Source organism: Chlamydotis macqueenii, chromosome 2 (assembly GCF_036417535.1).
Source record: "Chlamydotis macqueenii isolate bChlMac1 chromosome 2, bChlMac1.mat, whole genome shotgun sequence".
Lineage (NCBI taxonomy): Eukaryota > Metazoa > Chordata > Aves > Otidiformes > Otididae > Chlamydotis > Chlamydotis macqueenii.
The window spans coordinates 137,411,447-137,425,884 of record NC_141557.1 but is presented as its reverse complement, the minus strand read 5'-3'; the positions used below and the strand labels follow the sequence as shown (position 1 = coordinate 137,425,884).

The 14,438-nt window shown below is 36.9% G+C and overlaps 1 protein-coding gene across 1 annotated transcript in view; it reads right to left on the bottom strand.

The window, feature by feature from the left end:
* Nucleotides 1-2,738: 2,738 nt before the first annotated feature.
* Nucleotides 2,739-14,438, bottom strand: part of SLC26A7 (solute carrier family 26 member 7) — a 67,766-nt gene continuing 56,066 nt past the window's right edge. The window contains exons 13-18 of the mRNA XM_086742473.1: nucleotides 11,485-11,613; nucleotides 9,640-9,688; nucleotides 6,849-6,949; nucleotides 4,926-4,980; nucleotides 4,739-4,842; nucleotides 2,739-2,774 (exon numbers count right to left, since the gene is read on the bottom strand). Coding sequence (XP_086598599.1) covers nucleotides 2,739-2,774; nucleotides 4,739-4,842; nucleotides 4,926-4,980; nucleotides 6,849-6,949; nucleotides 9,640-9,688; nucleotides 11,485-11,613 — 474 coding nt within the window. The remainder of the gene's footprint in view (nucleotides 2,775-4,738; nucleotides 4,843-4,925; nucleotides 4,981-6,848; nucleotides 6,950-9,639; nucleotides 9,689-11,484; nucleotides 11,614-14,438) is intronic.

Genomic DNA, 14,438 nt, shown 5'->3' with positions numbered 1-14,438 from the left:
AGACATCAACAGGTTGGAGGAGGGGTGATGGAGAAACAGAGACTGCATCAGTAGTGAAGTAATTTGCCCTCCTTGGCCAATAGTAAAAAGAAATGACCCTCCCTCACCCATGAACCATGGTTCTGTAAAGCAGCTCTGGTCTGACAGCGTTTAAACTCAATATAGGTGGTTTAGAAGCAATTGAAAGGTGAACTATGTTCATGGGTCCCTTGAACCCCCTGTTCTGCTAAGAAAAACCTATCCTAAGTGGTGCCACTTGTCAGAAAGGGAATCTAATTAAAATATATATAGTCTCAGAAACAGGAAGAAATTTAGGCCAATTATGTAAGGTAAAATACATTACAGGAATATTACAAGTACCCCAAAGCCCAATGTTGGAAGGTTAGGAAATTTAGAGTTACGATTACATGTTTTAAGGGAAAAAATCTCTGATTCTGTCCTGAGAGACAATCATGCAGTAATGACAGCATTAAGACATTTTGAATTTGAAGTCTCACACTGATGACACTGAAAGTCTTTGAGCTAGTGGGAGATAAATATCCATCTCAAAACAGCCACTTAGCTGTGGAAAAGTTATTCCTATTTAGAGTAGTGGAAAGTGGAAGCTGTTTCAATTAGTACTACAAATTTTTTTTATTTAATGCAGAAAATAAAGGGCTAACAGTACAAAGAATTTTAAAACCATCTGTGTTGTTCCATTTACAAGACCATTTAGAACAAAACCAAGTCTCCTGGTAGATGCTCTTCACTAAAGACCCTATTTTTAATGATTTCATTAATCAACTTATCTGTAAATTTTCAGAAAAAAACATTTAGTCAGCAAAGAAAAAAATACTGAACTTAGTAGAAAAGATACCGTTTATTCATTTATTCAGTTTGCAGTTAAGCAGAGATCTCCATTCAGCTGTGACACACAATTGATGCTTCTACAATTAAAGTACAAAGTAAATAGTTTTTAAAGTGTTAATAAATTACTAAAACTGTTTGAGGAATTTATTAATCAAATGTTACATCCTGTTACTGAGTCTGAGGATGTAATGAGTCATGTGCAATCAACTACAGCATCTGAAATGAATGTGCTTGGGACAACGTACAGAACTTACTTCTCCTGTGTATAACAAGCTTCTCACAGTTACTAAACAAGGCTTTACATCGTATTCATGAAAGCAGTCTCAGCAGAACATGTACAGAACACTTCTGGTCATCTGGTGGGACAAAGTGGGCAATAACTCCAGGAGTCACCTATAACTGAAAGGGTAAAAAACCCCATGGCTCTCTCCTGTTGTCTTCTAGTAGTGTGGCATCACCGACACCAGCAGCAAAGCCTATCGACGTCTTAACACAAGTGTGCAGAGACATGAAAACCACTCTGTGAGCCACTTCATCTACTGCAGGCAGTTGCTTTGGGCAGGGAGACTAAGGAGAGTTCAGACAAGCATGTGTATGTAACTGCTGCTGAAAACAGGACCTTTAGCAGTAGATTTTGCCTGTAAGCTCCAGCTGCACAGAGCACCCTTCTACTTCTCTCCTCTCTGTAGCACTAAGGCTGACATTATGGCTGTGCTGTATTCATTTACCTTTTAGCTTCCATATTTTTCTTTAAGTTGGTAAGGAAAAATCCTGCTCCTCATCCTTTCTCATTTTTGAGTGGTTTTTGCTCAACATGTCACTGCTAGTGTTCATGTATGGCAACAAAGACAAGAGAAAAAAAGTCATACCTGTTGCCATATAGCATGATACAGATATGATAGCATAATCTAATGGGATTGATGGCAATATATAATTACAAGCCAAGTACTCAACCCATGAATTCCTCCACCCCATTTGTGTGCTCACACCAGAACTGGTCTGAAAGGCAGCACACACCTTACGTGTCTCTCCACTGTCATCGCTCAGCTGCCACAGCTGAAGTTTTCAACACCAGACAAATCACAGCTCAAACTGCAAACGCAGACTACTCTGTGCGGGAAACAAGAACAAGTTTTGGACAAATATTACCAGTTTTCTGCTTCAATCTGAGCTAAGGAATACCCATTGCTTTGAAAATGTAGCAAACCATAATAATAACTCATGACAAATACTAGACGGAGAGACAATCCAGTGCACTTAGCCAACATACATCTGCCTTCTCTGAATATACAGGGCTTCCACTGCCCTTGGCAGGCATTAAAAAGCATACAAAACAAAGTATGTAAAATGCAAGAATATGATAGCTGTGATATGATGCTGTTATTGCAAATGGCTGCCTTGAACAGAAAAAAAAAAGGATAAGTAAAGCCATTAAAACCAGTATGCACTGGTATATGGCTTCCTGCATATACTTTATCGATTATAACACACTGTTTTTAAGAATTTATAATGTGTCATTATTCCATGGACAAAAATACAGATGCATATTACAACAAATGTTAAAATACAAGATATCTAAAATAATATACTTCACTGGTAGACACAGTCAGTACCTCATGTCTGTTTCCTAATAATTTGTACCTAAATATGTATAAAAATATTACATAAAACCACTATAGAACAATTGTATAAACAGTCTCAGAGTGACGGCAGTTTACAGATTTTTTTTTTTTCTGAATGGCAGATCTGTCATTACTGAATGTAGTAAATATATGCGGCATACAAAAATCATCTATGAGATCCCCTGGAGAAAAAAGCTAAGGAGTAACAATGGTGTAGTTCATGCTGAAAATGAGCAGATCAAACTAGCCATATTCAATGGGTTGACATCAGACCTCACTCTGTTCACTGAACTTGCTGTAATTCTAAATTGGGAGAAACAGAAAAAAGTGTATTATAATGTTTTCCTCGAATGCCACACAAAATTAGCAGATGAAACAGTGCTAGTTTGAAAATGGCACCATTATAAAGACTATAAATCAAAAAATTATTTATGATGAGGATGAACCGCACAAAGCAACAAATGAGTCTCTTATCAACTTATCAACATAAAAATTAGAATTACATGACACTGTCCTTGGAGGATGTAAATAAGAGCACCTTCGCATTTCTGAACAGCAGCAGAGATGAAAAGGAACCATGAAGCCCTCTTGCCTCTACCTTTCTGCCAGGAAAGACTATTTTTTGCTGTGGAAGGAAGCTGAAATGTAAATCTGAACAAATCACTTTCCATAAATCTCCAACTCCTTCCTTCTGTTCTTTTCTATCCTGTCCGGTCCGGTCCTATCCTACCCTACCCTATCCTATCCTATCCTATCCTATCCTATCCTATCCTATCCTATCCTATCCTATCCTATCCTATCCTATCCTATTCTATCCCAGCCTAACCTGTCTTTTTTCCTTCCTGTAAACACTCAAAATTCCTGTGACCTCAGCATCTTAAAAAGGGACAAGAAGAGTACTTAGACAAACTGTGTCCATTGCAGTGTGGCACTGCTATTGCTGGCACGCTGCCTTTATACTCCTGTCCATCTTCTCCTATCTTCACAGATCACATGCTTTGAACACTCTGAAGAGGCATCAGCAGCAGATATACACTGTTCACAATTACATTTAAAAACTGAGGCTGCATGCAAGCTTTTTGGACTAATCTGGTAAGCTTCTATACAGAGTTTTGATTTGTTTAGTAGCTCCGGTAGAAACATGGGATCAGTTCCTAGAAAACGGTGCTTCTGGGCTCTAACTCCCCTTTTTCACTTTGGATATTTGTCCAGGTCTTTCCATGTCCCATTTCCATAAAATGGGAATGCCAATAAGTAAGTATCTTATAAGAATGTTAGGAAAGTTAATTAATGTCTATAAAGAATATAGACATTTTATAACACAACAATCATCCTAACTCATCTAATCAGACCCAGGCAAAATATACAATAGTCATGCCCATTATTTTTGCCCTTCAGTTACCATTTCAGTAAATTATTTTTTGCAGTAAAATGAAAAATATTGTAAAGCTCTGAAGAGAACATGTTTTTCTGGTCAATCCACTAGACTAACAGTGCCAACTCACCTTATCCAGATAAATGAATGGAAAACGATTCTGTCCATAGGCAACTCTAATTTAATTAGTAGAATACAACGTGGAGAAAAAAAAAATCAAAACCACAGACCATGATGAGTTTAATGTCTCTTGGAGAAGGCTCTGAGCCAAGCCCTAGCCATGTTTGGAATCATAAATAAAACCATGGGAAAGCACATTACTTGTAATGCATGCTCAGTTACGCTGGGATTACAGTGGAAAAGGCTCACAAGGTTTACGAGGAAAACTCAGCTTTACAGCCTTTTAACAAGGAATGCAAGAATTATTATTGAACAAGCTTGAAACAAACTTGCTGAGGATCCAGAAGCATTATGATCGGAACAGTGCGGTGCTGCTTGAAGCAGCTTTAAGCAACCTGGGCTGAGGAATGGAGGAGCAGTTTCAGTAATGCAGAACAGGGCATGAGTTACTTTGCCTCACCAAGAAGCTACACTAGGTGTTTCGAGATGACATTACACTTTGCAGGGGAGAATGCACCCAGATTAATGCACAACACAGCACCACTGGATCTAGCATAGAAAACAGACAAGTTGTTGCTAAAGGAGAGACAGTGGTGGGAAGAGAGTGCTAGTAGGAAAAACTTGGTAACTGCAGTCCACAGGCTGAGGACCATTTGTAGAGAACAGACAGATAAAAGATTTCTACACAAAAGGTTCGCTAGGTAAGCAAGATTTCCCCAGACTTTAACAAATGGCTGCTCCAGACTTCACCTACCCCTGCTGTAAGTCTCACGCTGTGAATTTGCACGGCATCAATGGCCGAAGAAATAGATTCAAAGAAGACAGGATTTTCCGATTCGAGGTTTCCACCATACTGCATTGCTTTTATCAAGGAAGCTGTAATAAAAAGAACATACGGGTAAGGTAGCAAGGATATACAAATCATCAGGTTAAAAATTTTGCTGTAAGCTGATACTTGCCTTTGCAGTGGGCTAGCAACACATCGATGTGTCTGTTTTTACAGTCCGTGTAAATCTATACATGTGAAAACATGAAATTAAAAAACCAAACAAACAAACCAAAGTGTTTAAAATACCAACGGAGAATAAAATGTGCAAGAACACGCTGCAGGCCGGCCGAGCAGGGAGCGCTGCTGCTGCTGCTATGCCGCAGGCAGCCACGAGAGCGGGCCCTTCTGCAGCGCAAACCCCACAAACCCTCACTGATTTCCTCCCCTCTCCCCAAGATACTCTACAGCCCTGCTGAGAATTACGTCTGAATTTGATTTTACATTTTTTTACTACATTTTAAAGGTTGGTTTTTTTTCCAGTTCTCCTTTTCTAGCAAGTTTCCCCATCTCCTCTCCACACGCTTACCTACCAGTCCACAGACAGGAATACGACCTGGGAAACGGAGACTTTTAGAAGTCTGTCAGAAAAGCACCATAACCGTCATGCTACATGCTGCACTAAGTTGTTCTTTATTCTTTCTTTGAAAATGTTATTGTCCTTTATTCTTTCTTTGAAAATGTTAAACTTCACAGCAACTAAATAGTCAATAAGCTATAAAGTAAAACAAATAAGTGAAAATATCTCTAGAATCAGAGTCAGGCCTTTTCTGGAGATGGAGGATCCAAAGCAGTCCTTGCTTCAAAAAATGCTTAAATAATCCATGTAAACTGGAACAATTCTAAGAGAAGAGATTTATTGATAACTACATCAGAATACCCTTTTTAAGAAGAAACCAAAAGCCAGACTCAGCTAAAAATCCCTTGTAACTCCAACAACGGTGATGGTAATTCAGGAGGGGGTGCGATGAAGTGGACACATTCTGTGTGTTCTTCTTCTGGGTAACTCAGTTTTGGACCAGTCATTCTATCAAAGGCTGCACTCCCAACCTATGCATTTCACAGCCCATGATAGACTTTTCTCTCACAAATTTGTATAACATTTCTTTGATATAATTTTCAGTTCTGAGGTCTCTAAGATGCTTTGGAAATCAGTTTTACAAATATTTTTTTTTAAATTAATGCATTATCTACTAATTCTATTGAGTGCTCTGCCTTTTGAGGTGCGACATAATAAAGTAACTCCTACTCCTCTTATGTAAAACTATATATAGTTTTAATTTAATATTTTAAGGCAAAATTTACTTCACTGCTTAATCACTGCAGTAAATTGAGTTAGGATAAGAAAAGGCCTGGCTGAGACCCAAGTTCAAATCTGGTCTTCAGCCTTACTCAGAAAAATTATATGAACCAAACCTTGCATACCCACTTAAGTCTGTACCCACTACACAATATTAAATGCCAGACCCAGTGGAAACATAAGAAATAGCTTCTGAATGTAACTTTTCATCCACTATATAGAACTGCTAATTATGTGGTTGCTGGTTTTTGTCTTCTGGGAGCTTTCTGGAGCTCCTGCAATGCCTGAGGAACCCAGCCTGCTAGGTATGGAGCCCACAGGGGAAAACATGGAGATCATTAAGACCTCTAGCTTAGTGGAAAGCAGAACATACAGATAAAATCACAGAAGTAAAAGCTGAAATTTTAAAGGGGTAAATCCATGCATAGCTCCACTGCAACTGACATAACTGACATGGTAGGGTCAAATATCACCTAAAATAGCTTTAAAATAATAATAATTAAAAAGTTCAGAAACTAGTCTCCATTACATACAGATACTTACATTTGCACTGAATGTCACCTAAAATTTTTAGGATTTTTTTTTCTACAATTTTATATATAAAGACAATGCAGTTTAATACCAAATAGGTGTCCAACTTTTCCACAAGTAACATGTTTATCCATTGATATAGATGAGGTGACTAGCAGCTGGCCCAAATAACTTGTATGTGTAATTGTATTTCTACGTGCAGAATTTGTCTGATGCCATGTGTACCTGAAGCAGCACTGAGACTCCAGTGTAGTCAAATAAATTCAGTCCACTGCAGTCTAATATCAAAACACGTCGCTCCCTGTGACATGACTGCAACGACTCACCTACACATTTGATAAACGAAAAACTTTAATTAAAAGGAAGAATAGTTAAGAAATGCTTATAAGACAAATGATAGTTCAACAAAATAAGCCCAAACTATCATGACAAAAATTTTACTATTATGTACTAGGGTATCAGTCAAGCAAATGGCATGTTTTAGAAGCACAAATGAAGGACCTTCAGAGCAATAGGATGAAGTGAAGTCAAGCAGAACATATTATTAGTGAGATGGTTTAGACAGGAATAGTCTCTCAAGAATTAAAGAATTACTTCTTCAGATTTGAATTTCTAAATGAGTTAGGATAATAGTTTGGCTTGTTTGGAAAAGTTTACATGGGAGACACAGAGAATGTATCTCTCTTTTAAGTTCTGATACGACACTCATTCCTGTAGTACCTCAATGCCTGCCTATGGCTTAGCTGATATCCTCCTGTAAGGAAGAAAAATAAGTAAAGTGGAGTGTTTCATTTTCCTGAAGTTTTACTGTGCTGTTTTTTGTTTGTTTGTTTGTTTGTTTTATATATACTGTCATGTATTGATCCTAGAGAAAAAAAAGATCTTTGTAAGATTTGTGAAGGACTTATACTCATTCTTCAATGTCAGGCCATCTTGTGCTTGAACTAAGGACACTCTGTACTAAATGTGTCCTGAACTAGCACATAGATAATTATTCCTGGCTTTCAGAAAGGGAAAACTAGAAAATAATGCACATCTTATTTACAGTGTTCTGTGAACAAATGCTAGTGATCATAGCACACAAAACTCAAAAAAAAAAAAAAGATGAAGGAAAAAAATTCTGAATGTAAAGACGGGATAAGCTGAATGGTTTTGACAGAGTAGAGGAAAAGATTTTAAGCTCTTGAGGGCCCTTAGAATTTCCCCATGGTGCAGATTTACAAATGGTGCTAATTCCTTTTTGACAGTAGTCTGAGAGCCAGAGCCTTTTGGACTTGCAGCTCCAGAGGTTTGCTGGCTTTGTGCTGTCCAATGTACATTAATAGATAAATTTCAAACAAAAATACAGAATTTCAAAGGAAACTTCCTGCCTGACATTACTGTGATGGAAAACCAGCAAGGATTTTTGAGATCTGCAAGTCTACTCACTGATCTTTTCCACGCACCTTCTCTGTCTCTTAAACAAAACAACTCAGTTTTTCTCCCTGTTACTTGTGCCACTGTCCCACCCAGCCAGCACCCTGCATCGCAGTAGAGGCTTTCTGGCTTCTGAATGGGGGGTAGGTACAGACCTGCTCCTTCTCTGAACAGGTGTCAAAGGCAACAGCAGGTGTTTAATTTGGTGCTGATACAGACCAATGGCAAATCAGTATCCCCCAAACGGAGAAAGGAAAGATTTTGACAAAGATGTACATTGCCGCACCTTTCAGGAAGGGTTAAGGATTATGTCTTCCTGCTCTACTCCTTTCTAAAAATTTAAGACTCCCATATTGTTTAAATTTTTATAGGGATTTTTCTTTTTTCTCTCTTGTTTTTATTGTAAATCTCCCATGAAAAGTCACCATAGACTGGTTTGTACAAACAATAACACAGCATTTAAGTCCTCAGATCAAAACTTAAGCAATCAGAGAAGAGGTCTTCTGCTGTCTATCACTTCAGTAAGATGAGGAAACAGTTCATTCAAAAGAAGACTGAAATATGTACTGCTAAGACCTTCCAAAAATCTCTTCATATATAAAGTGCTTCGCACTTTTTTGGTATTTTACAGTATAGCCCTGTACAGTCTTCAGTAGCCATTATCATTGCGTTGCTATGTGTTACAGCAAAGCACTCCATCACCCCTAAGTAAACTAAACACTGCGGTATCATAAAAATGTCATGTCTAGTTAATAAATGTAAACATTCAGACAACAGCCCCCAAATCAGATTCTTTACTGTGGCCTTAATGCTTACAAGTGTTTTAAATAAACACAATATTTTAATTCCATCCACAATGAAGTCCCCTGTATAAAGTATCTTCTGCAAAAGGTTGCTGCAGCTCTCCCATGGGAATGTCTGTGCTCTGGTTTGATTCAAGTGTTATAAAATGTGGGAAGAGTGGACTTAATCCTTAATTGAAAGCAAATCCTTAGTTTTTTTTCTTTATTCTCTCCTCTGTTCCTGTACAGTACAATATCAGTGGCCACAGTGTCACTGATAGTTGAGTTGATGTTTTCTGATATTTTCTCCTAAGTGGCTTTAAAGATCATAAAGATTTAACATGGCTCTAATTTTATCCTATTTTTACTCTTGCATACTAGTATTTGAGTCCCACTGTGAATGCAAAAAAAAAAAAAAAAACAAGACCAGAGCACAGCAAAACAGCCTCTTAGGCCTTTGTCTGAAGACCAGTCCAGGCAATAATGTGGGAAGTGGTTCCCGCCATTGCATCCCTGTCTCAGTGTACACACAGTGATTCCTGTGCAATAAGCAGGGATTCCTGCAGAAAAGGTTTTTTTCATGGATTCCCTACTTTTGAAATCTTATAAAGTCAATCAAAACCAGAATAAAAATAGGACCCATTAGGCCAAGGTTAATAGATTTCGAAACGGTTTAGCACTCATGCTTCATTGAATGTTTGGTCTAACTGAAAATATTAGTCTCCAGAAAACTTGAGTTCACCTAGAAATAAACAGAAAAGCATGGAGCTGTTTTGCACACTAATATATTTAATATAATTTGTAGATAATAAACTCACCATGACAACTTCCATTGGAAAATGAACAGAGCAATGTGTTCTGCTCACACTGAAATAAAAGCAACAAACTATTAACATACCGTGGAAAACTAGTCCAATACATAGTAATGAGATAAAATCAATACAATACATAAGTATTCTATTTCTCAATATCGAAGTTAACTCCTTCCCTCCAAAATCATGTTGTATGTAACAGCCTATTAGATATATAATATTTGCTGAGTATGTCTCTCAATAGTCTTCTAAAGTTATACCAAATTGGTATTTTGCTTTTCATCTTAGATGACTCAACCTCTGTCTTGTTTGGATTCGCTAGAAAGCGTATTATGAACATGAAGCTTTTGGGGAAGCAGAGGTTGGTTAAGAAGTGGTCAAAAAGACAGGAAAGATGTTCTTGAAAAGATAAATTCTGCCCAGTGATTTAATAAGATTAAATTTTGATTAATTTTCTACTTGCTGCAAACTCATCTGCTACAGTTACATTTTAGTGAGAACATTTTTGACATGGAAATTTATTAAAGAATTACCTTTATCTGGAGAAATTCTGTGATAATTATTTCAATATGAATGTTAAGTTCTCAGTAGAAATACGAGTTAAAACCAGAAATACAGCACAAAACCAAAATCCTCAGTGCTTTTTTCCACCACCATTATGTGCTACAGAAAGATCTTTATTGCACTAAAAAAAATTAATTATGTACAGTATTTCAGGCAGCTGTACTGCCAAGAACGTTACAGAAGAGACAAAGGATAAAATCTCTCTCCTAAGTAACTTTTAAACTAACTTATTAAATTAACTTATTAACTTATTACACTTATTAAATTAACTCATAAATTAATTCCATGCAAATCCTAAGTAATTTCTCTCTGTTTTGAGGTTTGTTATCATCCTAATCCAAATCAGTTAGCCCAGCAGAACCAAGGAAAAAAACCAGCACAATTTCTGAGTTGAATTTCTGAACAACGAGGAGAAGCCACCCATCAAAGTAGGTATCAGTAGCACAGCATTTTGTCAAGAGACAGCAGAGGTGGTAGAGACATACTACTGAACACCGTCTTAACAGACCATTTAAGAAATGTCTGTGATTTTCTCAGTCCATTTTGCCAAACTGGATGAAATTACCTACAGTAAGCATTGTATGCTATTGGAATGTCTTCATTGTAATGACAGAAAAAAATAAGATTTTTTTTTTTTTGCCTTTTAAGGAGTGTTGTAGGAAGTTGCAGTAGTTATGTGCAGATAAAATTTAAAAATACTCTACTTACAGAGATTTTCTCCAAAAGCAAGTTATACATAATTTGTATACTGTTTATTTCTCCAATATAATCAGCACAGAAAATCAAAAAGAAACACTACCTTTGAGAAAAACTTTAACCAGTTTGCACCTTCTTCCTAATTCTCCTGGAATTATTTATAGTTAGAAACAGAAATGAAGTGTCTATCTCTCATGGAGTCATCTCCAGAAAAAAATCCCCACATTTTATTCAAGTAAATTTGCAGCTACTCGTTGTCTTTTTAAAATCACATTAACCTCATATTAGCTGAGGTAATGTAAGTTCTACCAGAAATTTTGAAGAGTTTTGAATGAGTGTTTTAATGTCTCTTACAGAATCATATACAGAAATAGTAGAGATATTCTTTTCAAGCAATAATTAGAAAATAATCCATATTGAATCTGATTAATATAAGGTTTAACTTTATTCTATTCTAAATTAATCATTTGCAACATTATCTTTTAATATCTGTTTCAGTATCTGATTGCATTCTTTAAGAAATGCAAAGAAAGCATCGTCAACACTGTCACTATGATTACTGAAGTATATAGCACATCCTACCTTGTTTACATCTTCACATGGCTGGCTGCTCGTGCTATCCTTTCGGATTATCTTTATCAGGTCAGCATGAAATTTCCTGGCATTCAGAAAGACTAATGGGTTGTTGACTGAAATTATCTTTAGCTGTTTTAATAATTCCTGTGGAATGAAAGAAACATAATGCGGAAAAGATTATTTTGGGTTTGGAGACTAAAAACCAAACTAATTTCTTTAAATATCCTGAAAATTACTGTAAATCAACACAGAAGGAGCTTTGGATTGTGAGAATAATCTAACAGATAAATGTCTTGATCAGTCTTCACATAAAATTGAAGTAAAAAAGGAAATATAAGTAACCTATAAGGAAAAGCATCCTTAATTCAAGTCAGCATGAAAGAAACATCATATTCATTATGATGCATGATACTAAGAGCTATATCTGCTAATAATAGTAGCACTGTTTCAGTTGGTATGATCCCCAAACATAGGCAAGACAAAGTTTGCAGACAGGACATATCTTTTATTAGACAAACACACGTTTTGGAAAAAGTACAAAAGGTTTTGGGGCAAATACTGCAAGAGGTTTGGGGAATGCTGAAAATGTTCATCTCAATGATCTAAAGATGACTTTAGTACAACAGGAATATTTGTCCATGGAAATACTTAGTGGATCCAGACAAAGCTTGAGTGACACATTTAAAACTTTGCCAGCACATATTTACAACCCATACAATAAATAATCTATACAAGAACCTTCAGACCCATTTTCTACTTTTTTCACTTCACAAGAATGCATGCCACTAGAGAATCTCAAATAGTCAGAACAGCACTGCTCATAAGTGCCAGGTGCCAAAAATGTAATAGGATTGATCTCCATTTCAGGCAAGTCTTCTATGGAAGCTGGGGATCTCTAGTTTACATGTGGAAGTTCAATGTTCTCCTTCCAGGTGAAAGGAAATGAGGATGCTTGAATGCACTACCTAAACACTGCACAGCAAAGATTCCCGCTAGGTATTTTCACCTGCAAAACATGGTATCACCGAGTGTCAGATTCAACAGTCTCATAAAAAAAACTTTCCCCAGTTTGGAAGAATAAAAACAAGATGAGAGATACCATTCTGCTGCTTTTAATGGGTAAACACTGCAGCTGACAAGGCCTCAGCAGCAAACCATGAGGGCAGATCAACAGATCTGATTTTGAGAAGTTCTACAAAAGGATTTCAGTCCACAAAATTCCTATATGCAATACAGTATCCTATCGCCATGTGTAAAATAGATCAGGATACAGAAAATATCCATTTATTACTGAAATAAAAGGTCTGATTTATGTGAGTGTAAGCTCTGAAAAATTAATTACTTGTGACAACTGGAAGTAGAAACCAAGAATTCACAAGGGAATGTAGGTTCAAAAAGCCTCTATTCTTCCTGACAAAAGTCAGAGACATGTAACAAGGTCGCACTCAAACACAAGGAAGTGGAGCTTACACACAGATTGTTTGTTAAGTAGTTCAAAAAAGTGTGGGATTGCATTGAAGATACACAGTTTTCCCAACAGACCTTCAAGAAAAATAGGAATGGAAATCTTCACCACAAACCACACAAACTATCTCCTTATTGTAGACTGCTATTCAGACTTGTGGGAACCAGACAATCTCTCAGACACCACCACAGCAACCATTGTACAGACCAAGGAAACATTTCAAACATCCAAAACTGAAGAAATGAACCCCAGACTATGTATAGGGACTTTGTGCAATTTACCTTTGAACGTGAATGTGAGAAATATCACATCACTAACATACCTCAGTCAGTGAAGTGGCAAAGCCTAATTGGCAATTAAAATGGCTAAGATTATATGAAAGAGAGCTCTAAAATAAGGACAAAATGGAGGCAATATATGCTTGAGTGGAGAAATACTCCAACATCCCACAGATTCCCTTAAAAACAATACTGTACATGGCTTGGTGCAGAGAAAAGTGGTCACTTTTTGGTGCCGTACCAGAACTGGCAAAGTCAAAGATGAAAACTAAGAAAAAGGAAGACTGATGTGCAAAGATCAAAGCCTGTGATGATCAAGAAACTAATAAGCTTCCAAAAATACAAGGTGGAAATCTTGAAAGACTCAAATCATGAGGCCAGATCAAGTAGATGGCAGACTTGGTTATAATCTTTTGTCAACAATGGGCAAGGACAACTGTGCCAAATTTGGCTCAGTTATTCCTGGCTCTGGTTTGGTTCTAGCTCCTCGCTTAATGTGAAATGTTCTGAGAAAAATGGACTTCCTTGTCGTGTCCTTGCTAAGAAAGAAAAAAAAAATCTCAGGTGGCCTTTTCCTGCTGTCACTTAAAAGGACAGCGGCAGTTGCCTTCTGCCCTCTACACAGCACTGTCGAGGCTTGGGTAGGAATTCAGTTCAGGGAAGGCCTGTCAATGCAATGTGTTTCACATAAGCTTCTAAATGCCCTCTTGATTTTTTCCACATTAAAGTGTCTTTTCTCCTATTGATGAAATAACCCCTATAAATCCACAGACCTTAATGACAGGCTAGATCATTAAACTTGCATATTTTCATGTTTAAAAGTCCTATTGTTTATGTCTAAGCTGTTATTTACTGGGGGAACTTGGATCAGTCTAACATTCATACATTAAAAATTACCCTAAATGCCTGCTGCAACCCAGTGACTCTAAATTCAATTAAAGGCATTTTTCTAAATCTTAAAAATATTCTCCTCCTTTGTTTTGTGTAATAAGCTCTTGAGCAATTTGCTTTCTTAACACAATGTTATTTTCCCCACTGTCTGCAGACACTAGTCTGTTATTACTTGGTTACTGGCATTAATCTTAATGATTAAGGAAAAAAAGCAGGGGAGTAGTTAGCTTAAAAAAAAAAAGACGCATGGGGATTTGTACAAAATATTTTATGAACTGATATGAAAAAAAAAGCAGGCAAATCAAATTTTGGTTACCCATCTCTGACAAAGTTAC